Source organism: Xenopus tropicalis, chromosome 7 (assembly GCF_000004195.4).
Source record: "Xenopus tropicalis strain Nigerian chromosome 7, UCB_Xtro_10.0, whole genome shotgun sequence".
NCBI lineage: Eukaryota > Metazoa > Chordata > Amphibia > Anura > Pipidae > Xenopus > Xenopus tropicalis.
In genome coordinates this window covers 113,339,047-113,364,609 of record NC_030683.2, presented here as the reverse complement: position 1 = coordinate 113,364,609, position 25,563 = coordinate 113,339,047, and the positions used below count along the sequence as shown (strand labels likewise).

At 42.7% G+C, this 25,563-nt stretch overlaps 1 protein-coding gene across 2 annotated transcripts; it reads left to right on the top strand.

Moving 5' to 3' along the window:
• Positions 1-4,684: 4,684 nt before the first annotated feature.
• On the top strand, positions 4,685-25,269 carry gys1 (glycogen synthase 1). 2 transcript variants are annotated; one of them, XM_002939232.5, is made up of 17 exons: positions 4,685-4,885; positions 5,153-5,344; positions 9,723-9,904; positions 14,020-14,211; positions 15,984-16,169; positions 16,890-17,034; positions 17,737-17,854; positions 18,341-18,461; positions 18,969-19,075; positions 19,480-19,539; positions 20,648-20,726; positions 21,226-21,339; positions 22,316-22,442; positions 22,548-22,643; positions 22,734-22,897; positions 23,741-23,821; positions 24,121-25,269. In XM_002939232.5, exons 2-17 carry the CDS (start codon positions 5,227-5,229, stop codon positions 24,439-24,441), a joined length of 2,211 nt encoding a protein of 736 aa, XP_002939278.3. In that variant the 5' UTR covers positions 4,685-4,885; positions 5,153-5,226; the 3' UTR covers positions 24,442-25,269. The 2 variants fall into 2 exon arrangements, with proteins under 2 accessions (XP_002939278.3, XP_012822946.2); XM_012967492.3 differs by lacking the exon at positions 4,685-4,885 and adding an exon at positions 4,974-5,071.
• The last annotated feature ends 294 nt before the right edge of the window (positions 25,270-25,563 follow it).

Below are 25,563 nucleotides of genomic sequence, written 5' to 3'. Positions count from 1 at the left end.
AGCATTCCCCCTCACAACATGTATGGGTGAAGACACACGGAGCTACTTGTCACGGTTATGGAGGTGAGGCCGCCTCCACATCCAGCTTGTTTGGTATATCCGGCATCTCCTCCTCATCTTCATGCTCTTCACCACCTTGTAAAACACAATAGTAGAAACATTTATTGTACTTAAGAAATCCTTATGGTGCTCATGCAGTGTGACTTACATCACAACTCTGGCTTGCGGTGTTTTCAATTGGACCAAAGTTGCTGCAGGGTGAGCTGATCAAATCTAAGCCCAAATTATCTACGCAAGCAGCACTTTAAACATCTGATAAGCATTTGCTTCTGGGCCGTTTTATTGCCCTCCCAAACTGGAAGATTATCATACCTCTCTCAAGAGAGGAAGCTAACAATCTCCTAGGCCTGCACGTCAGAAACTGAGTTAATGCCCACCATGTTGACTCTTCGGACAGTTGACGTTGGACTCATGATGCTGGGTGCATGGTGCATACTGGTATGTACTGAGTATATGGCGCCAGCGAATTTAAGATTTTGTATATAATAAACAATTGAATTGAAAGAATGAAAGTCAGAAAAGGAAACGTTCCTCCAGCCAATTGATTCTGTGCCAATTTCAGGTGTAATTGCAAAGTTTCTGGCCACTGCTGGTATTGGTATTTATTATTTAAACCCATAAATGTCCTTTCAAAGACAACTAAGCTTCAGTTGTACACAAGGTCCTGAGAGTCCAAGGGTGTCCTGGGCATTCAAGGGTATGCCACATTGCCCACAATGCAATCTCCATTCATTCCTGTAGATTGTAAGCTCTTTTGGGCAGGGCTCTCTCTTCACCTCTTGTATCGGTTATTGATTGCTTTATATGTTACTCTGTATGTCCAATGTATGAAACCCACTTATTGTACAGCGCTGCGGAATATATTGGCGCTTTATAAATAAATGTTAATAATAATACTTATTTTTTTTTAATTCCAAGAAATCAAGATATTAAGGGATAAAGTACTGTCAACATGCATGAATTTTGTCACAACAGCACAACAGCTGGTCAGATCAGCCCTTTTTCTTTCTTCTGACAACTTCCTCGACAACATCATGGTCTGAAACTGACCAGCAGGTGGTGCTGTGGCGACAAAATTCATTCATATTGACAGTACTTTATACCTTAACATCTTGTAATGTAAAAAACTTTAAAGGTTTACTTATCCTTTAACTCTGCAGAACCACAAGCAGTCACATATTTGAAAGCCAGGGAACAATATGACATAATATTGACATTTTGCTGTCTTCGTTTTTTAATAATCCATACACATTTGCCCAGAACCTCTCTACCTCCCCCCCCCAGCCAAATGCTTAAAACCACTCTGTTCTTTTGGCCTAATATTTAAGAACTGAGGGAAATGCAAATATATCAACTCACCCTCTCACCCAGTTACGCAAAGGAACATCCTAGTGTCCAACTCCCTGTAATTGCCATCTGATTTCATGTTAATACCCACCACTGAAAATACATCCCGAGTCCCCAGAAACAGGACGTTTTAGGTAGTATGTATGTATGTATGTATATCTTTATTTATACAGCGCTACTTATGTACGCAGCGCTGTACAGTAGAATAGATTAGTACAAACAGGGGGTTATTAGGATAATAATAGATATATACACAGTATAACAATAAATACAAATAAATACAAGATACAGTTGCAGTAAGTTAAGAGTCAAAGACACAAAAGGATGGAGGTCCCTGCCCCGTAGAGCTTACAATCTATATGGGAGGGTAACTTACAGACACAAATAGGCAAATATAAGTGCTGTAGGTCACAGTGGGTGACATTACAATATAAGTGCCAGTTCCCAGATCAGGTGCCGTGTGACTGCTCCAAAAGGTAGTGCAGTGTGATTGGTGGTGTGGCCAGGGGCGTAACAGGGTTTGGTTGGGGTGTGGTTGGGGTTATGGCCAAGACCCAATGAAAATATAAAACCTCCAGAATGAGTTATTTGAGTTCAGTTTGAGTATTCATTTATAATTAATGCAATCTGCTATCTATTCTATGAGCATGGTTAGCTAACCAGCTGCTTGCAAGAGAAAAGAATATAGTAGGAGAGAAATGTAGGAGTGTACCACACAGAGCATCTTGGGAGAGTGAAAAGAAGGGCACAGACTGCTACATTCTAAATCTGCATAGGGGGAGAAAGAGGCCTAGTGGCACCAAGGACTTGGGAGAGTGTTGGCAGACAGTGAGTTCCAGTGACAGTAAATGTTATATTAGTAGCTGCTTTGTTTTGCCCTGTCTGAACGCCTGTCACTTTAATAGTCGTCTGTCTGCTTGTAAATGAGCAAGGCACAGTGCCAAGGCAAGCATGTCTCATTATGAGCTGCATTACCTTACGCTATGAGCATAAAAACGTGCCTTACAGGTTGCCCTGTGTTGTGTTGGGCATGAAACCGATATATTACGCTTGGTACACAGTCACCTGCTAATGGAAATTTGGGCATATCAGTTCAACTAGCTATAAAGGCATTTTGCCCCATTTATTATGCAGAAGCTGCATTAAAGTGTTGCTGGGACCCTGGTCTGTGGAACCCTACTCTATAAGAGCAAGGTGTGAGGAAGACATGTACACTGTTGCCAATGTAAGGCTTGGCATTGTAACTGTGGCATTATTCCATACACTAAATCTGGTGGAAGGCTTTGCAAACAGAGATGTGGAAACTGGCAAGACAAGGAGGACAGAAGGGGACTTCATATTTTGGAGAAATTATAAGAAAATAAATACATGAGAAATCTTGCAAATCCAGTATTCTCAGTATGGCACTTTTGGTTTTCCCAGGATTTTATTATATAGGCCTTTTATCCCATTTAAGTGGAATATAAATCCCCCCTTCCTTCACATTCCAGTAGTAATAATGTTTCCCACAGTCAGAAGAGAAGAGTATTTGGGTAACGTCCATGTATGAACTGCAACCAGAAACATGTGTCAGCTTATCCTACTGTATTTTCTCTCCCTCAAAATGTTTCATTGATTATATCTATATTATATATATCATATATATTCCCATAAGATAAAGCTTATATCAGTTACTTTTGCAATAGTTTCCCTTTAAGTGGGATGGAGGCTGGCAGCAGTGGAGGAGTTGGTGACTAGGGTGCCCCTGGGTTGGAACCTGTGGGTGGTCCCTGGACACCCAAGTCCGACACTGCAGTGGAGAAGCTGCATGGCTCTGGGTGAAAGCACCTTGGGCTATTGGAATAAGTTCAACTAAGGTGGCACTGTGCGTATGTATGTATGTATGTGTAACTATTTATAATGCGCTACAAAGATACACAAAGCTCTACAAACTTATGATGTAAAAAAATACACTTATGGAGGAGACGTATTTTATTAAATATAAATGAATAAGTATAAATACACATGAGGCACAGTAGGAAGGAGGTCCCTGCCCCATACAGCATAGTTTTTTTTTAGTGGGTGCTTTAGAACAGGGGTCTCCAACCTTTGTAAAAAGACTTGGAGAGCAACACAAGCACCATAAAAGTTCATGGAGGAGCCAAACAAGGGCTGTGATTGGCTATTAGGGGCCTCTATGCACACTATCAGCTTACAGGGGCTTTATTTGGTAGGAAATCTTGTTTTTATTCAACCAAAACTTGCCCCCAAGTCAGGAATTCAAAAATAACTCCCTGGTTTGGGGGCACTGAGAGCAACATCCAAGGGGTTGGGGGGCAACATGTTACCCCTGAGCCACTGGTTGGGGATCACTGCTTTAGAAGAACTGAAGTCACTGGGTCAGTGAGGGGGCAAATGGGCCATATATTGCCCCAGGGTTTCAACTACCTCTTGTTATGCCTCCGGTTCCAAGGGAACATCACTAAATTGCCCAGGATGAGTGTCACGCAGACTCCAGTGCTGGCATAAGGGCAGTGCTGGGGAGACATTGCTCAGTGTTACTAATACTACAGTCCCTTTCCCCAGGCTTACCTGTCATGTTAGCAGTGCCCTCCCAAACATCACCTTGGCTTGGCCTGTGCCAGGAAAAAGGATGTGACTAAGACCAATCAGGGTTATGCAACCTGAGCCCCTGCAGCTGTGGCTGAACTACAACTTGCTGTGAGCATGATGTAGGGAGCTGCAGTTTAACAAGAGCTGGGCGGCTGCAGGCTGGATATACCTTACACTTATTAATGTTACATTTTATAATACATCCCTTATAACTGTATGTACCATTTGAGAAAAGACTCTGATGACCCATTGCCCCCCCCATTAGTAGCTCAGCAGTTACCTGCCCCAGGGGTGGCGCTAGCGAACAACAGACCCCTCTCAGCTAAACGAACCGATTCACCTCCCCAATCCCAAATGGATACATTGCCCAACACCATGTTAATTCCGCACGTAGCCCACGTTTCCCTCCCACCTGTCTCTCCCCACTGAGTGCCACCCCCAGCAGCCAACCAGCAGCCGTGCCTACCTCCCAGGGGTCGTCACTTAAACACGCCCAATCTTTATTTGCCGTTTCTCCTATCAAATTGTAGATACTATTGAGCAGCGTCTGCAGCAGCCAATTGGAGGCGGTATCAGAAAATTAACGTTTGGGAAGGGATAGGGATTGATTTCAGCGTTACAATGTTCATTTTCACAATCTATGCGACATTTCCGTCGTCCTCATTGGCTGACAGCGTGAGGGGGCCCGGCAGTCGAACAGCTGTTCTGCCACAAGCTGACAAGAAGGGGAAGGGGGCGGGGTTTGCGCAGAAGCACGCCCCCTGTAGACATACCCCCTTGTATCTGGGGTTGGCTGGTAACGCGGTTCTCCTTGCTGTCAATGCTGCAGGGGGTCCTGAGCCGAGCTGATCAGCTGGAGCCGGGATTCCTCCTTGTCCCACAGCAGGTCAGCAGGAGGGCCGCATAGGGTGACAGTTCAAGGGCACCGCACTGCAGCACTGGGACACACACACACTGTTCCTTTGCATATCACCTCACTGGTTTCTACTATATTGTGGGGTATTCCAACCCTAAATAACCCATGTCCCTGCAGTGCAGCTGTGCTTGAGCTACAATTCACAGTAATCTGGCTGTGAGTGTTATAGTCATACTACACCTTCAGAGCCAACAGGTGAGGATCTGTGCACTAATCCAGTCTTCTCTCTTCTAATAGTAAACACTCCGGGGCCAACAAGGGCCACAACCTCCCTCTTGGACCTCCTGTAGCCTGAGCTCCCATTGGGCAAGATGCCTTTAGCTCGCAGCCTGTCAGTCACCTCTCTCACCGGCCTGGAGGACTGGGATGATGACCTGGATCTGGAAAATTCCATCCTGTTTGAGGTTGCCTGGGAAGTGGCCAACAAAGGTTAGTGGTCATTTTATGGGTAAGTGGCTTCCATCAGGGGCAGAGTGGTTGCCAAAGGAGCTGTGGCGGCCTTGCTCTGGTACATTGTGAAATGGCTCAGAAATGTAACTTGTCTCTTTAAATTGCAGGTTTGGGGTATTTTATTACAAAACTTCCGAATGGCTTATTGTGCAGATGTGTTTGGCAAGGCCTCCCCCACACCAGCTTGCACTTCCATGCTTGTCTGTATTATTCATAATCATTACATTGCGGCAAGTCAAAGCCCAGTTCCTGTTCATTTTGGGTGCCTGTACTATTAATATATTTTACTTTATATTTTCTATGTACTTATACTGAGAGATCCCCTTGGTGAATGCATAGCAAATACTGGGGAGCTTATCGGTGTATGCATAGCAAATACTGGGGAGCCCAATGGTGTATGCATAGCTAATACTGGGGAGCCCAATGGTGTATGCATAGCTAATACTGGGGAGCCCAATGGTGTATGCATAGCGAATACTGGGGAGCCCAATGGTGTATGCATAGCTAATACTGGGGAGCGCAATGGTGTATGCATAGCGAATACTGGGGAGCCCATTGGTGTATGCATGGCTAATACTGGGGAGCCCATTGGTGTATGCATGGCTAATACTGGGGAGCCCATTGGTGTATGCATGGCTAATACTGGGGAGCCCAATGGTGTATGCATGGCTAATACTGGGGAGCCCATTGGTGTATGCATGGCTAATACTGGGGAGCCCATTGGTGTATGCATGGCTAATACTGGGGAGCCCATTGGTGTATGCATGGCTAATACTGGGGAGCCCAATGGTGTATGCATGGCTAATACTGGGGAGCCCAATGGTGTATGCATAGCTAATACTGGGGAGCCCAATGGTGTATGCATGGCTAATACTGGGGAGCCTATTGGTGTATGCATGGCTAATACTAGAGACCACATAGATATAAGCATAATATAATATATAATATAAGATAATACTGAGACTTGGTAGTGGTATGTGCATAACTAATGCTCAGACACCCCATAGGTATAAGCATAGCTAATACTGAGGCAGCACATTGGTATAAACATTGCTAATACAGACACATCCCATTGGTGTATGCATGGCCAGTTGCCCTGGTTTCCTTCCTGCGTCTATAAAGCAATACATCATATTCGAGTCTGAACTATATTCCAGCATCGCACAGAAAGGCAGCTGTTAAGCAGCAGCTGAAGGGCCACCACTTCTTAGTTTAATGTAATGTCCCTAGAACTCCATGCCACGTGGGGGGGTTGAGCATATAAACCCTTTCCTGTTTCACCAAAGGGTAATGTTTATTCAAGGTATATAAATAGAGTTGCCACCTGTCCTGCTTTTTGCTTGGATTTCTCTCTTATTTAGGCAACTATTCTAGGAATGCCCGCTGTAATATATTATCCTTCCACTTCATCTGCTTCCCCTAGTGTCTGTGTATAACAAAACGCAACTCTGTATAAGAAGCACAGACTGTTATTCTCATTGTGAATACTGATTGCTGGCTGTTACTGTATGAGTTTACATGAGGCCTAGCTCCTAACTGTGCAGCAACATCTATTTCCTCTTGTTAGTAATGCTGCTCATTGTGGCTTAGTAGGCTAGAGATGTGGCTTCCCCTTTGGTATCGTGCCAATCCTTTAGCTAGTACCCACTCGAGGGCCGGGCCTGACCATTCATAATGTACCTTTTTGGCACTGCCGAGTCGAGGCACTGCGATAGGGCAGTATTTGTAAGCTGTAACATGAACAGCCTCAGTGTGCATCAATAGGTGTATTCATCCTGAGCCACGCACGTGCCCAGAGCATGCTGCTCTACCCCCAACTTGTGTTCATTTTCTGCAGCTGTAACTACATGTCTCTTTAAAGATGAATTTTGTTATTGTAGTGCGAGATTATATTGCTTAACTTCACAAATAAAGGTAGGAACAGAGAGTTGTACTGATAGCTCAGTGACAGCAGTTGAGCCCCCAGGATATAAGTAATGATGTGCTCGCAAGCTGATTGCAATTGGTGGAGAGCTAATTCCATTAATTGCGTAGTCAGGTGGCTCAGGAGCCCTTAAGCTGCACACCAGAATGCATGGCCTTGCACGTACGGGCTATTAGGGAGTAGTGCTAGCAGGACTGAGCACCACTGCTGATGCATCCTTGCTGTGTTCCCTTTAAGGGGTGGATCCACTGTACCCCAGACTCTTAATGGTATTTATATCAGGCCCAGACTGGCAATCTGTGTATTCAGGCAAATGCCAGAGGGGCTGCTGTAAGATACCATAGAAAGTCACTATTTATTGGGCTAGTGGGGGCTGTTTGGGCCTCTGTGTACTTGTAATGCCAGGGCCTATTTTGAAGCCCAGTCCATACCTGGTTTATATGGTAGGGGGTCTGTGAAGATGCAATTTCTTTATTTATCTCTAATGCCCCTTTTCCCAGCAGTCGGTTTGAAGATGAGAATTCGGCAGACTTTAGAAAGTAGAGAATAGTTTGTAATATTTAGTGTAATGCAGGCCCAGACTGGCAATCTGTGGATTCAGGCAAATGCCAGAGGGGCTGCTCTAAGATGCCATAGACAGTCACGATTGGCTTGTGGGGGGCTGTTTGGGCCTCTGGGGGGGCTTGTGGGGGGCTGTTTGGGCCTCTGTGTACTTTAAATGCCAGGGCCTATTCTGAATCCCAGTCCAGACCTGGGGTTGGCAAATTTCTAGCACCCCCCCCCCCCCCACTTGCTATTTAGAGTCAATGGGAAATGGTTAAGTTTGTTGACTGAAATCATTTCCTTTTTTCCATGACTTGACACCTTCTCACAGTACAGAGAATTCCTATTGCCTCTTTGAATACATACACCTATGACAGTGCTGTCCAACTTACTACATGTAGTATGCCGGTTATATCTTACACAGCATGTTGGAGAGCCACATTCAATTAAAATAATGATTTTATATAGTGAAGTCCATGGAGACTCCGGTTGGACGGCTCTGGCCTATGATATACACCTTGTTGTCCTTCTCGAAGTGACCGCTGCCCTACAACTGACACCGAGCTGATAGATTTTCTTGTACTCATGAGATGTTCTTGGCCGAGACTCAAGCACATTGGATTAACATTGCCTCTAGATGTAAACCAATAATCATGCCCGTGAAAAGATATTATTTCCCCACTATCTCAGCTAATTGTGCATCTAACTCCTTATCACACAGGGCTAAGAGTTTGTATGGGGCATGTACCACAGCTCTATGCAGAGATATTCTGGTCTGGTTTCCGGGAACCATTCACAACCTTATGTTTCCATGCAGCCAGGCTTAGTACAGCCCACTGAGCCACACCGCACACCCTCTGTGAGTGAATAAAGGCAAAAACTGCCAAGACTGTCCAAGCTTTATGCAAAATGTTATCCAATGACCAATATTGTCCCTGGTTTGTGCTTAGAAATTCCAGGGGAGGAATGCATAGATAAAATAACTTCTGGCTCTCCTTGAGCAAAAATGGAAAGGATAAGGCAACTTGTTATCTTCTCTGCTTCAAATAGCCCCCTCTCAAGATGCATTGGAGGCGCTAGAATGACCCCCAGTGACCTTTCTTCCTTGAACCCACTACATTGTTTGTCTACTTCAAATAGCCCCTTATAGCAGCATTGGAGGAGGAAGAATGACCCATGGTGACTGTTGCCTGGCAACTGTTATATGATTTGTCTGTTTCAAATAGCCCCTGCTGCATTGCAGGCTGCACAATGACCCACTGTGACCTTGCTGGGCAGCACCTGCTACAGTGTTTGTCTGCAGCTACAAATAGGTACCAGGTCAGTAAATGGTGCTGTCTGACTGCTGCTGTCATTCCCGACTGTGACCACAAAAGCTCAATAAAACTGTATACAAGCAGTGCTGCAATGAGTTTGTGATATATTGAAACGCGGTGGCACGCCATGTAAAGACCAAAGCTCCAAGCCTTGATCTTGATCAGCAGTGCCACATGAGCTTGCCAGCCGCACTATACGTGACAGCTCTTCCCCAATGAGAAAGTTCAAGGGCGACCATATTGTCATTGTCAATACATAGGCTGGGCATGGATGTCTATTTGCACCTTCAATTGCACACCGTTTTGGAGCACAGAAATGTTGTACTCACAGGGGTATTGCTCAAAAGGAGCTTTGTATTTTATGCCTGGCCAATGGCAGGAGTAAAGCATTTCCTTGCACTTTGTCTCTAGCACCTCATTCACGTTAATAGGCATACTGAGCTTACTGGCTGTAACACCTTTGTATATGACATCTTAATGCACTTTGCTTTTAATACAAAACTATAAGAGGCCCATGGATTGGGACTATTTAACATGTCCTCTAATATGGCTTTTTCTTCTATTTCTCTGCTAGTGGGGGGCATTTATACAGTAATTCAGACAAAGGCGAAGGTCACCACTGACGAATGGGGAGAAAACTACTTTCTGATTGGTCCCTACTTTGAAAATAATGTGCGCACTCAAGTGGAGCTGATTGAGCCAACTCATCCTGCCATCAAACGTGCCCTGGACTCCATGAATGCAAAGGGATGCAAGGTAAGCAGGATCCTCTCGTGGTGAAACTTAGTATGTGTATCCGCTGGATATTTGTCTGCTTTGCTTTGCATTTAAATATTTATGTTTGAGGGACTAGACCAGGGATCCCCAACCTTTTACTTGTGAGCAACATTCAGATGTTGGGGAGCCACACAAGCATGGAAACAGTTCTTCGGGGATGCCAAATAAGTGCTGTGATTGGCTGTTTGGTAGCCCCATGGGGACTTCTGACCTACAGGAGGCTCTGCGTGGAGTAAAACGGTGTTTTGTGCTTCCAAAACTTGCCTCCAAGCCATAAATGTAAAAATGGGCACCTACTTTGAGGCCACTGGGAGAAACATCAGAGGTGGTGGTGAGCGACATGTTGCCCCCGAGCCACTGGTTGGGGATCACTGGACTAGACCATCCATAGCAATAGCAGTGTTCTTTTTTCTGCCTAGGAACAGATATGCAGGACAGTTTGCCCAGTTTTACCTTGTGCATATCTTGCATTGGTGCAAAACAACCTCAAATCAATAGTTCATGGTGGAAGTGACGGAAAGATTAGGTCTGTAATGTTGTGCCACTCTGGCACACGAGAGGGTCCCCAGTGCTGGGGTGCTGCTTTGGCACAGAAGAGGGTCTCTTGTGCTACTTTACTACTTCCTGTGGTTGGCAGCCCTATCTGCAAAAAAATGTTAAAAAAATCTGAGCAGTTTACTTTCATGAGTCAGCATTACATAACTAAAGCTATGGAGTTCATCATTGGTTAAGTTTTAACTAGTACAAATGTTACTTATGTAAAGCCCAAGGGCAGGCCACACTGAGTGTAAGATACCGGAATCCTCATGTCACACAATCTCTGCACAATGACACTTGTTCCCTTCCCTCACCAAGGAGGGAGAATTTAATAGCAGTTCAAAGGTTTACACAAACATTCTTAGTGCTCCCCTCTAATTCCTCGCAAATGAACAAAACATTTTCTTTTGTTTATTAAGCTTTGATTCTAATACCACATATCCTGCCTTGTCTCAGATTTGTCCTCTCACTCATGCACTTCTTTGCCGGACTGTCTCTGACCTCACAAGCACATGCTCGGGGGCTAAATTTAGCGCTCCCTCCGCAGCGACCCTGTGTTATGCAGGGATTCGGTTACAATCCACGGAAAAGGTCAACTTGCCAGTTCTGGAGTAGGTTTGAATAAGCCCTCAGATTCCAACAGAGGAACATATCATTTGAGTGCTGGGGGGGGGTACAAGTGCCCTTATAGCTGTAGAAGTGACAAGGTGACCATTTGGCGGTCAGGACTTGTCATTGAGCCGCCCTGTTGGGAATAGGTCAGCAATATAATAATATCAATGGGAATACTATAACCCCTACTCAGCTTATATATTGTAAGGCCTCTCTTACCTTTTCAAAGTATTCAGATCTTGTGGAGACAGATTTAAGTACAGGTAATGGACCTTGTTATCCAGAATGCTCGGGACCTGGGGTTTCCCAGATATCGTGTCTTTCTGTAATTTGGGTCTTCATACCTTAAAGGTGCCCATACACGGGCCGACTATAGCTGCCGATATCGGTCCCTTGGACCGATTCGGCAGCTAATCGGCCCGTGTATGGGCAGAACAGAGCTGCCTGGCCGACCGATATCTGGCCTGAAATTGGCCAGATCTCGATCGGCCAGGTTAGAAAATCCGGTCGGATCAGGGACCGCATCGGCTCGTTGATGCAGTCCCCGAACCGACTGCCCCATAAGCTCAAATGTAATCCGATCGTTTGGCCCTGGGGCCAAACGATCGGATTACATTTGAGCTTATGGGGCAGTCTTCCTACCCGATATCGCCCACCCGTAGGTGGGGATATCGGGTGAAGATCCGCTCGCTTGGCGACATCGCCAAGCGAGCGGATCTTATGGTGTATGGGCACCTTAGTCTACTAAAAAATCGTTTAAATATTAAATAATACCAATAGGGTTGTTTTGCCTATAATAAGGATTAATTATATCTTAGTTGGGATCATGTACAAGCTACTGTTTTATTATTACAGAAAAAGAAAATCATTTAAAAAAAAAAAAAAAAAAAGTGAATTACTTAAATAAAATCGGATCGATGGGAAATGGCTTTTCTGTAATTCTGATCTTTCTGGATAATGGTTTCCAGATAATGGATCCCATACCTGTAGTAGGGATATGGAGGTTATAGTCAAGGTTACTGCAGTCCTAAAGGTGCTGCTAGAAAATATATCACAGTGGGCTTAGTTTCCCATTTGTTATGCCGGCAAAATACGAGCCACGAATTACTAGTAGTAGTAGCAGCAGTAATATTAGTAGTAGTAGCAGTAGTATTGCCTTGTTCATATGGACTGGGTTTTAGTGTGAATACTATTGCCAGCAGTAGGGATGGTAGGGTTAATTTGAGGCTTTTGATCAGGGAAAAAAAGCCTGGGGATTGGACAGATATATTGGCCTGTAGATGGTATCCTCTCCTGGCGGGCCACAATTGGCCTCTATTTCGTTTCCTATTAAGCTGCGGATTTGAGTCCAGTATGTAAAAAAAAAAAAAAATGCATTATAAAAATAAATTAATTATGGGATCACAGTATCAATTTAATCAAATATATAGAAAGATATGATGGCACACATTAAGCTTTGCCTTTATATCTTTGTTTAGGCAAAGTAAATGGAAGATGACTCATTCTTATAAATACTATAAGCTGTATTTCCATACCGGCGCACGTTATTCTCTCGGCAAGCTTGGAGCAATCAGATAGGACAGCGGAAGTACAGCTGTCAGTATACAGCAGATCTTGTTCAGCTCACTGACATACAAGATAGTGGCATTTAAACAAGGTGGCTATAGGAAGTGAATTGATACATGGGCACTTTTGCACTGCCCTTGTGACTGGCTAGGTGGGATTTAGCATAACTGGTATCATGTGTCGTCACTCTGTGGCTGAAGCAATTTCCTAAGCTGCTTTACACTCTGATCTGTTCTGAAAAATAGATTTTTGTGCTTCTGTATGTAGTCCATAAAGGGCACAGCGCTTCCTCTTTAATCAATACCTTCCTAAGCCAGGCCAAAGTTTAACCACTTAGACTCCCTATGACTGCTGTAGCCTTTATTATAAATACAGTATATCCCAGAAGCAAAGGGAAAAACTGGATTCACTATCTAGATGATATGTATTAAGCTTTCCCTAGGTTATCATGAATAAGTCAGTCAGCAGAGCAGGGATTTAGATATTGACACCTATCTTTTAGCAATGAGGTTGGAAGCTGTTACCTTGCTCTACTGACACTTGCACAATAAATCAATCCGGAAAAGAACATTTCTATGTAGTGATAGGTTAAAAGGGGATGTTCACCTTTGAGTTAACATTTAGTATGTTGTAGAGAGTAACATACTGAGACAATTTGCAATAGGTCTTCATTTGTTGTTTTTAGTTATTTCAGTTTTTGTTCAGCAGCTCTCCAGCAGCAATTTGGTTGCTATGATCCAAATTACCTTAGCAACCGGGGTGTCATTTGAATGAAAGACTGATAAATGAATAGAAGAGGACCTGAATATAAAATAATATAACAACAATTAAACTGTAGGTTCAGTGACCCCCAATGGAAAACTACAAAGAAGAAGGCAAATAGTTCAAAAACTTTGAAAAACAAATGATGAAGACTAATTGAAATGTTGCTTAGAATTGGCCTTTCTATAATATAGTAAAAGTTTACTTAGGTAAACCACCCCTTTAAAATGCACAAATGATGGCTTCAGGGTGTTATGTAATACATCTCAGAGGGGTGTATTTATTAACATTGGAGACAAACATCATCAGTGATGTTGCCCATAGCAACCAATCAGCTCTTAGATTTGAACTGTCACCTGCAAATATCTGGTTGCTAAGGGCAACATCACTGATGAGGTTTGTCTCCAGTGTTAATAAATACACCCCTATGTTTGTCCAGGAGCAGAAACCCATAACAGCCAATCAGCAGGCAGCATTTGCTGGTCACTTTTTTTTTTTAAGCAAACATCTTATTGGTTGCTATGGGTTACTACTCCCGGGGCAAACTTGTTGCCTTTTGTTACACATGAGGATAAGACTCAAAATTGTATTTGTATTTTCCCTCTCCTTTCTGGCAGGTATACTTTGGCCGCTGGCTGATAGAAGGGAGCCCGTATGTCATCTTGATTGACATTGCAGCCACCGCTTGGAACCTTGACCGATGGAAGACTGAACTCTGGGACAGCTGCGACATTGGAATTCCATGGTACGACAGGGAAGCCAACGACGCCGTCCTCTTTGGGTTTCTCACAGCCTGGTTCCTCGGAGAGGTAAGGCCTGATCAGTAACATGTTGACAGCAATGGAAATAGCTTGCTTAGAAGTATAAATTCCCAGGCTGCAAAGGGTTAACTATAATAAACATGACTTGTATCTTTGTTAAATAACAGAAGAAATGAGAGATTCCAGAGCCGCTATAGGCCTATTCAGTGCCAGCTTTCCACATATTGCCATCTAGTGGATATCCAAAGCCCTGTCAGATGTGCACAGTGCATTGCTTTAACTATCCACCATCTTGTCCATGGCGGCCACTACAGTTACGTGTAAACAGGAAACATATGGGATTATTTAATAAAAGGCACTACGTTTGCCCAGGAGCAGTAACCCATAGTAACCAAATAGCAGTAGCATCTACTGGTCACCTGTTTAAAAACAAACATCTTATTGGTTGCTATAGGTTACTGCTCTTGGGCAAACTTAGTGCCTTTTATTACATATGGTGGATAGAATCTCTGGTGCTGGCACACTGATAGAGATTCCTTGCTCGCTCATTATTTGCATGTGTATGATGTATGGATTCACCTAGCTCGCTACATCACAACATGGCTGCCCACACTGGGAGCTCCATCCCGGTACGGGCAGCCTAGTACAGTAGGGAGCAATTTTTTTTATTTTTTTTTTCAAAAAGAATATTGTTTCCTCCAACTGGAACTGGACTTCTATGACAGATGAAAGGGATCCCTGCAAGCTCAGTGAAGATGGTGGCTCTCACTGAAATATGCCCCAGGGTTTTTCAGCAAGAGGAGCCCCAGCTAGGGGTCCAAAGTTGCCTAAGAAATCACCAACCCCCTCATCCCTAGTGATAAGCACTTTCCTTTAAAATCAGGTGGCTCCTGAAGTGCCTGTCACAGTTACCAGTACAAGTCAGAGTATGGTATAGAGCAGTGCTGTCCAACTTCTGTGGTACCGAGGGCAGGAATTTCTGGCCTACATGGTGACACTCTCCTTTTTTTAAACCACACCCACTTCAAACCACACCCATGTTATCACAAGAATTTTTAAGACCATACCCACATTAATGGTGGTAGTACAGCAAAAAAACTACTGGTTGGTTCTCACTGTAGGGCTATCACCCTTCATTCATACACATATAAATGTATGTATGTACAGTGCTTAGTGATTGTCATCAGTTATAAACGGTGATGTAATTTCACATGACTCACTGAAACTTGTGTAGTATAGTCAATAAAAAAAAAAATACCCCCTCTTGTAAAATATGAGGATATTATAAGTCACCACAGAGTTCCATGGCCTGTATAAAAGCTTTTAGCCTTCGGCCTTGTACCTTTATATGGTCATAGAACTCATTCTAACTTCCAGTAGGGGGCACATTATTCACTTATATTGTAATGTCACCCACTGTGACCTACAGCACTTATATTGCCTATTCGTGTCTGTAAGTTACCCTCCCATATAGATTGTAAGCTCTACGGGGCAGGGACCTCCATCCTCTTGTGTCTTTGACTCTTAACTTATTGCAACTGTATCTCGCATTTATTTGTGCTTATTGTAATACTTTGTATTTATCTATTTTAATACCCCTGTTTATATTAATGTATTCTACTGTACAGCGCTGCGTACATAAGTAGCACTTTATAAATAAAGATATTCATACATACATACATACATACATATATATTCAGTTGTTCTCTGTATATGCACAAGCAATCATTTATAATAAATGTTTTACATTGCAATGTTGGATTTTCTTATTTTTATTTCTCCTTTTGTTCCTTTCCCTACTCTGTGTCCTACTGTGACAGTTTTCAGCCCAATGTGAGGAGAAGCCCTTTATCATTGCCCATTTCCACGAGTGGCTTGCTGGTGTAGGCCTGTGTTTATGCCGGATACGGAAGCTCCCCGTGGCTACCATATTCACTACACATGCCACCCTCCTGGGGAGATACCTGTGCGCTGGAAATGTAGACTTTTACAACAACCTGCAGTCGGTGAGCACCATTTACTAACAGTACCGCTTATATCAATACTCAGGCGAGTAACGGTGATGAGAACAAGGTTTATGGGTAAAATTATTCTGTTGCTGTTGATAAAGTCCAGTTGTTCTGACTATACAGGCCCAGACTGGCAATCTGTGGATTCAGGCAAATGCCAGAGGGGCTGCTGTAAGATATCATAGACAGTCACTATTTATTGGGCAGGTGGGGGCTGTTTGGGCCTCTGTGTACTTGAAATTCCAGTGCTTATTTTGAATCTCAGTTCAGACCTGTGCCTATATGAGGGGCTATGAGTGCAACCAGTTCCTTTAACCTAAGAGGGCCCCATAGGAATTACTAATATTAAAGATTTGGGCTCTGATGGCTCATCATGTCCATCCATGTAAATCAGGTTCAGTATACTATCACACCTTATTCTGGTTAACTAAGTGCTGTGATGTAGTTTGAGTCATGTGATGTCAAAACAAATATGGCTCCATCTGTCTATATAAAATGTATTTAAAATATATATATATAAATGCAGTTGTGGTGTACAAAGGGCAATGCTGAGAGTGAGGGATTTGAATGGGTAGAGTAGGAAATATTAAGACACTGGTGGTGACTGGCATGTATATGTATGAGGGCAGCCAATAGGGGATTGAGCCTCTAATGAGCTCCGTAATTTAGATGTTTCCCTTTTTTTCTGATTATATGCTGAACTGATTTTCTTGGCAGTTTAATGTAGATAAAGAAGCTGGAGACCGCCAGATCTATCACCGATACTGTATGGAACGAGCTGCTGTACAGTGCAGTCACGTCTTTACTACTGTGTCTCAAATCACTGCCATAGAAGCTGAACATCTGCTGAAGCGCAAGCCTGGTAAGGGCCAGTGACTTCCCATGTACCCAGGAACCCTCTGGTGGAACAATAATAATAATATATGTAATTAGAAAAGTGCTGCATGTTAAGATACGCAGGAGATCCTTGCCCTGTAAGGCTGAGGGGACATGAGGCGAGGGGAGCATGCAGGCGGAGAGAAGCTGAGCCTGTGCCTCTTAAGCCCTCAGCCTAAAGCTATAACACAAGTTCCTCCCCATGGGGATTTCTGTACCCCCCTGGGATTTATGATTCTGAAGGGTGTTAATGCTCAGTGCGGCTTTTGTGCTGTCATAAGCACCAACGCCCCACTGAAAATAAAAGTGGGGTCCCTGACCTCCATCCTCTGCGAGGCTACAGTTTTATGCCATTGTTGCATTTTTTTACTTAGCTTTTTTCTTTAGTCCTCTTCTATTGATATTTCAGTCTCTCATTCACAGCACTGCTTGGTTCCTAGGGTAATTTAGACCCTAGCAACCAGATAGCTCTGAACAAACAACTGAATAATTAAAAAAATACAGACATAAAATTTGCAATAGGAATTCATTTTTATTATCAGAATATCAGGTAATGTAATAAGTCAATTTAAATGAGAACAGCCCCTTTAAAGATTGCCCAAATTGTTCCCCTTGACCAGCACAACAGTGAGTTTCTTCTGTATTGTTTCTTTCTCCTCATATTCCTCTGCTTCTTCTTCTTTCTCAGATATTGTGACACCAAACGGTTTGAATGTAAAGAAGTTTTCGGCCATGCACGAGTTTCAGAACCTGCATGCACAGAGCAAGGGTCGCATCCAGGAGTTTATCAGGGGGCATTTTTATGGGTGAGCCCATCTTATTTACTGGCATATGGCATAATCACATATACTATATATCAGGGAAGCTCTTGCTGTTGTGCAACTACATCTCCCATAGTCGGCAATGCTGGGATGGGAGCAGTGGCTTATCCTTGATTAATGAGTATGTAAGTGTCTGATCTGGGGTCTTTCGTTTGCCGAGCCAGCAGGATGTTTTAGTCCAGCAGCATCAGAGGCCATGTCACCCCAGGGTGAGTTTTATGACTTCTTTATCTCGGGAGCAGCTTTATGGAAAGGGCATCCAGCGCTTTAGGGGTATATATATATATATATATATATATATATATATGTTCCAGTGCAGTATTCCAGAGTAGCCAATCAGCAATTACCTTTGATCTGTTCAGCGCATTAGTTAGACAGATGAAAGCAATTGTCTTATGTGTTGCTTTTGTTTACTTTCGAGTTTGGCCAGTGAAGACCAATTACTTTGTCCAATTGGATCTTTTATTTCAGACATCTAGATTTTAATTTGGACAAGACTCTGTTTTTCTTCATTGCTGGCCGCTACGAGTTCTCGAACAAAGGAGCGGACGTGTTTTTGGAGGCCTTGGCCAGGCTCAACTACCTTCTGAGGGTAAGAGGATTCGAATGTAGCACCTGTGACCCCAGAACTACAACTCCCAGAATCCCTTCATCAGCTGTGCTGTTAGATGAATTCTGGAAACTGTAGAACTGTAACACATGCATCATATCCAGTATTTTTATTATTTGTGTTTTTTTTTCTTTCAATTATTTTACTTTTTGTTCAGCAACTTTCCAGTTTGGAATTTCAGCAGCTGTCTAGTTGCTAGGGCTCAAATAACCTTAGCAACCAGGGAGTGGATTGAATGAGAGACTGTTATATGAATAGGAAATTAACAGAAAAATAAATAATAAATTGTAGCTTCACAGAGCAATAGATTTTTGGCTGCTGGGGTCAGTGGCCTCCATTTGAAAGCTGGAAAGAGTCAGAAGGAGAAGTCTAATAAATAAAACAACTATGAATAATAAATAATGAAGACCAATGGAAAAGTTGCATAGTAAAGCTTATTAACCAAAAGGTGAACCACCCCTGTAAACCTGAAGCCATTGTTTCCTGCAGGTTAATCACAGTGAAACAACCATTGTTGCCTTTTTCATCATGCCGGCTCGAACCAACAACTTCAATGTGGAAACTTTGAAGGGTCAAGCAGTGCGGAAACAGCTGTGGTGAGTGCAAGAATATCTTCAGGTGGGCAACTAGTTTGGGGGTATAGTTTCCTCATACTAGGCCTCCATGTCTCTTTCTCTCTGTGACATTTATAGTTATATGTAGTATAGATAAGTAGCTATCAATGTTTTTGGTACCTACTGAATTACATACTGCTTGTAGTAGCACTGCCTATATTTGGCCACTAGAGGCCCCACATCAACTGTCCTTAGGCCACAGGGGCTAAAAGAGGCTTGCCATTCATGTGACTGTGACTCAGCAGCTCCTTACAAATAGCAGAGCTGTTAGTCACACTCTTATTTATTGCCTCTGGGTTTATAACAAGATGTTTGTTGCTAAGCAACCTGTTCTGTAGTAAACCCATAAGCATAATTCATTTATTTTTTTTTCTTGTGCTTTTCAGTGATACAGCCAACACGATTAAGGAAAAGTTTGGAAAGAAACTATATGAGTCATTACTAGTGTAAGTGATGTCATTGTCGTCATCCTCATCATTATTTATATATGTGATAATGCAGTAATATATTGGGAAATGCCAGCCAGTCTGTGCTGTCATTATTTGGGAATCCCCGCCTTGTGCTATCGTTATTCATAGTTCCAAAGAAAGATCTTATTTATAATGTTCCTTTACTCTGCTCTATAATTTCACTTCTATATATGGCTTTAATATGAATGGCAGACATCTTGCAAAGAGTTGGACTGTCCTATGTATAACAACTGCTGTATGCCATCAATAAACCCTTATGGGGGATAATACTTTGCATCTGGGATACGCATACAGGTATGGGATCTGTTATCCAAAAACCTGTTATCCGGAAATTTCCTGAATTACAGGAAGGCAATCTCCCATAGACCTTAGTTTAAACCTTAGTTTTCACGCAGTGAAATATTTTCAATTTCTGTGTATATTTCACATGATTTTAAGGATTCGGATTTGGTTAGGCATGGATTCAACTGAATTTGAATCCTGCTGAAAAAGGCCAAATCTTGGCCGAATCCCGAACTGAATCCTGGATTTGGTGCATCCCTACAAAACAGTATTTTGTACTTGATCCCAACTAAGATATAATTACCCCTTATTGGGGGCAGAACAGCCCTATTGGGTTTATTTCATGGTTAAATGATTCCCTTTTCTCTGTAATAATAAAACAGTACCTGTACTTGAGCCCAACTAAGATATAATTACCCCTTATTGGGGGCAGAACAGCCCTATTGGGTTTATTTAATGGTTAAATGATTCCCTTTTCTCTGTAATAATAAAACAATACCTGTACTTGATCCCAACTAAGATATAATTAATCATTATTGAAAGCGAAACAATCCAATTGGGTTTCATTAATGTTTAAATTATTTATTAGTAGACTTAAGGTATGGGGATCCAAATTACGGAAAGACACTTTATCCGGACATCCCTCAAGTCCAGAGCATTATGGGTAACAAGTCTCCTACCTGTACCCTGCAGTTGTCTCTGATTAATGTAATGTTGTTCCCTTGGGTGGCAGCACCAATTCTCCAGCACCCCTGGGGGCCCTAAATTCAGCGTTAATAACAAGCATTGATTTGCATTGCAGAGGGAATTTGCCGGATATGAATAAGATGCTGGATAAGGAGGACTTTACAATGCTGAAGAGAGCCATTTTTGCCACACAGGTAAAGAATATGCAGGACACATAAAGACATAGCCTGTAGGTACTACCAAATAGTGCCACCTAGAGGTCATAGCTGCAGCCTACAGGTGTGTGGGGTCTAAAGTTTACTATTACTAAAGGATGTGTAACCAAAATGTTGCCGGTTTGGGCACCGTAGGGATCATTTAAGAAGTCTCTAGAAGAAAGTGCTAGAGCAGTAATGGGAACTAATTTCCTACATGCCTTACCCCCCCCCCCCTAATAATTATAGTGCTACTAATTGGAGGCAGTTTTATTCATGTCTGTTCATATGAAATAAATTCTTCTTATGAAAGAGGGGTGTGGTCAGCCTCCTATAATGCAAGTTTCTAAGCCTTTCATGATAGCTACCCTTTAGGTAAATTCAATACTGTTTGGTGCTATTTTTATGAATCATCTTAATTTTCTCTAGTTATTCAAGTGTTATTCAAAGCGCAAATATAGTCAAACTGATGAAATGACCTTCTTTGTCTCCCCCACAGAGACACTCCTTCCCCCCTATATGCACCCATAACATGCTTGATGACTCTACAGACGCCATTTTGAACACTATCCGGAGGATCGGCCTATTTAACAGCAGCTCTGATAGAGTGAAGGTGGGTGAGCTGCCCTGAATGTTAACTTGTCACTTCCTGTTTTATTGTTTCCCATGATGCACCAGGATAATCTCACACATTACTATCATTATTCCATTCATTCTCCAAGTGGCACGTAGCAACACCTCCTACATAACCCACAATGCACCAGGGTGTTCTAACCTAATACCCTAATTATTCCTTTCCTTCTCTCAGCAACTGATAATCAGTGACATAACTACTATTTACTGGAACCTAGAGTACTGGGACCTAAGCCACTACCCCACCAGGTCCCCCAGAAGTTGCAGTATCTGCTCTTCTATAGTTAATTCCCTGCCCACCCAAAAACAACTTTAGCTTATTGAAAAGTAAACATAATTTTAACCAACTTTACAATATACATAAAAAATATGCAACCTATTCATGATTTTAATGTAATAATATGGTTTAGAACAGTTCCCTAAGCCCCGCCCCCTGTTCCCCTGCTGATCTGGCTGAATACTTTGTGGCTCAAATAAAATGTAACAGTAGTCGCCTGTCCTCGGCCTGCCTTCAGCCTGCATCCTCCCAATCCCACAATTCCCTGCACACGTGATGCCAATAAGGAAAGGAACATCACAGTGCAATGCATTGTGGGTTATGTAGTTCCTGCATGCTGTCTGTAAGCTGTGGGGAAGTTGTTATGAATTGTAACATCAATGTTTTAATTCCTCCACCCCTGCCAGGATTTCAAAGGATGCAGAAAGTGAACTGTATTGCATCTGGATTTCAGTATATAAATGAATATAATTTTTATGCTTTTTGAATGAGCAGATTACAGTGTTCTGTGTTTTGTGGGGCTCTTTAACAAATTTTGGTTTGGAAGCCGGAGTTCCCCTTGAATTGTTTGAGAGCTCTTAGCTTGCCATACAACCATAGCAGTGCTTATAAGCAATTTGAGTTTGAGTACTGCCTCCTCTATAACCACTTGTGGATTTATATTTGTCTTTTATTCCAGGTTATTTTCCATCCAGAGTTCCTTTCCTCAACTAGCCCACTTTTGCCCATGGATTATGAGGAATTTGTACGTGGTTGTCACTTGGGAGTCTTCCCCTCTTACTATGAACCTTGGGGGTACACACCAGGTGAGGAAAGGACCATCCGTGGCTTCCCCAGTGGGGGGAGGAGAGTGTGGGATACTGATCTGCCTTAGGCTTCTCCCTGAACGAATGTTCCTGGTTTCATTTCAGCTGAATGTACTGTCATGGGAATTCCCAGTGTTTCCACCAACCTCTCTGGATTTGGATGTTTTATGGAGGAGCACATTGCTGACCCCACTGCTTATGGTTTGTATCCACCATCTTGTGCATTGCTAGGGTTGCCCTTTTGTCCTTCCTCTCACCATAACACATGTTGCTTCTTTACCCTCCCAACAGGTATTTACATCCAAGACCGACGGTTCCGCTCAGTGGACGAATCTTGCACCCAACTCACATCCTTCCTCTACAGCTTCTCTCAGCAAACCCGGCGGCAGCGCATCATCCAGAGGAACCGCACAGAACGCCTCTCAGACTTGTTAGATTGGAAGTACCTGGGGAGGGTAAGTGTTGCTTACTGAGACCAGCTCCACAGTACAGAACCCTAAAGCTCCTTTCTATTGCTTTAAGAAGTGAGTGTGAGGTCAGGGTGCTTTGCTGCAACATTCATTAACCTATAGCCCATTTATTGGGGTGCAGATTATTGGGAAGCAATTCAAGATAAAGTCTGCTCTGAAACTCGTTGGCTTCCCAATAAGTGTGGCGAATCCCCACACAATATTTTATGGAGACTCTTGCATACTAATAATATTTTTAAAATGTTGTTCACATTGAAATGAACTGTTAGAATGATGTAAAGAAGGATTTTTTAAGATAACTTGCAACTGGCCTTCATTTTGTTATTTGTGGTTTTTAAATTTTTAGCTTTTTGTTCAGGAACTCTTAAGTTTGGAATTTCAGCAGCTATCTGGTTGCTATAGTGCAAATTAAGTAGCAATCGGGCAGTGGTGTAAATGAGAGGCTGGAATTCGAATAGGAGAGGGCCTGAATAGAAAGGATAAGGAATAAAAAGTAACCATTGCAATAAAATGGGAGCCTCACAGAGCAACAAAGTTTGGCTGCTGGGGTCAGTGACCCCCCCATTTTAAAGCTGGAAACAGTCAGAAAACAAGGTAAATAATTAAAAAAAAAAATAAAAGATAAAAATTATAGACCAATTAAAAGGTTGCTAAGAATTGCCCATTCTATAACATAATAGTCAGATTAAAAGTGGACCACCCCTTTTAAGATTCAATCTAAACATGACTATAAAGCTCTATGTAGGTAACCAATGTGTAAGGGATCTGAAAAGAATTTATTGTGCAGTCAAAAAATACCTATTGATTATATGTTTGCTCATCTTTCAGTATTACACGTACGCTCGACACATGGCTCTGGCAAAGGCCTTCCCTGACAACTTCACATACGAGCCTCATGAACCAACAGCTGTAAGTATGAATGTAGTGGCACAGTGTACCGACAGTTACGGGGCATTTGGAATGCTTAAAGGATAAGTAAACCTTTGAAATAAGTGAATGTAAAATGGATGAGTTGATAAAAGTGCTATTCTAAGCACTTTTTCAACTTACATTCATTTTTTTTATTTGAAGATATTAAGATATTAATATCTTAAGGAGACCTGAGATAAATTGATATTGGGTGTGCACTATTGTGGGATGTTTTGTCTCAAATAAAATGGCAGCTATTAATCTTAATAAGATCATATCATGTGTTTTTCTGTTTGTAGGCTCAGGGATTCCGCTACCCACGCCCGGCCTCTGTACCTCCGTCTCCATCCCTATCCCGACACTCCAGCCCGCACCACAGTGAGACAGAAGACGACGAACGATACGACGAGGAGGAAGAAGCTGAGAAAGACCGTCAGAACATCAAGCAGCCGTCCATTACCTCCATGGCCTCAGCCCCCGAGTGGCGCAGACGCTCCAAGAAAGGTTCCATAGACGCCACCAACTCCAGTAATGCCAGCAATGCCAGCACACCCACCAACCCAAGCAGCCCAAGTGACCTCAGCAGTCCCACCAGCTCGCTTATTGAAGAGCGGAACTAAATGCTTCCGTATCGGCGTATCTTACACATCATGCTACAGCTCGTTGGTCATCACCAATGACAATCACTAATTATGGACAATAGCAATGCAAGAGGAACTTTGTCATTTATCATCACTCTCCTATGTTATAAACACCACCGTATCACACCTGCATTATACTCCAGCTGCTTGTCACCTCCACACTTAGGTGGGAATGTTATTAATTATGTTCTTATCAAACATCTATGACCTGAACTGATGAATTACCTAAAATAGTCCACTGACTCCATCAGGTTTCAGGTTTAGCACAAGAACCTTCCCACCTTACAGTCCTATGTGATTTCAGTGCAATAACCCAGCGGGTGATACTGTGTTCTCAAACTGATATGATGGCGTAGGTTAGGTTTTCCAGTTTTGCTTTCTCTTCTTCTCCTGTTTCTCCACAAAGGTCTTCCACCAAGCTCAAGCATTTGAATTTTTCTGCTTCTGTGTACTGTAAGCCTGGCTGCTGCTGTTTGTCTCAGGGTAATGTCTGGCTCCTTATTTAAGGATGATTGTTGTAAAACTGCAAAAACATACCATGGCTTTACCCATCAACCAATCATGGAAAGGAGAAAGATCTGTGTTCCTCTGAATCCCTTTGAGGTGTCAGTCTTTAGGTACATGTCTGTCATTCTCTTTGTGTTCTCTTTGTCCCATGTTTACAGCCATTTATTGATCCCTTGGGTGTGCTGACCCTGCGACTGTCCCACACGTAGCGCGGGGGGAGCTGTCTGAATGAGATGTATAAGGAGTATGTTGTCTCCAGAAAGAATAGTATTTAAAAAAATAAAATTTTAAAATATGAAAGATGCCTTTGTTTTATTAATTGCATTGGGTTTTTTTTCCCCTTTTTGGCTATTGTTTTTTTTTTTTATCACACACTTGTTGATTTGATTCATGTTTTCTTCCCTATTTGCTAAGATCCCCTACCTCTTTACTTACTCTGACAATTAGTCTAACCTGCCACCAATAAGCACTCAGATATGCTACAAGTGCACCTGAATCACTGGGTAACACACCCTGCAGTTGCCGGGGGCCCGGACCACGGTGTCTGCTTCCTCTATTGTTGCATATAAATCCCTGCCGGCTCTCTGGTAGGAG

Excerpts from the sequence above, each read along its gene's own strand:
- gys1 (XM_002939232.5), top strand. The coding sequence starts at position 5,227 with ATGCCTTTAGCTCGCAGCCTGTCAGTCACCTCTCTCACCGGCCTGGAG. Across the intron at positions 17,855-18,340 it reads ATCAGGGGGCATTTTTATGG|ACATCTAGATTTTAATTTGG; the intron begins GTGAGCCCATCT and ends CTTTTATTTCAG. Across the intron at positions 23,822-24,120 it reads AGCCTCATGAACCAACAGCT|GCTCAGGGATTCCGCTACCC; the intron begins GTAAGTATGAAT and ends TTCTGTTTGTAG.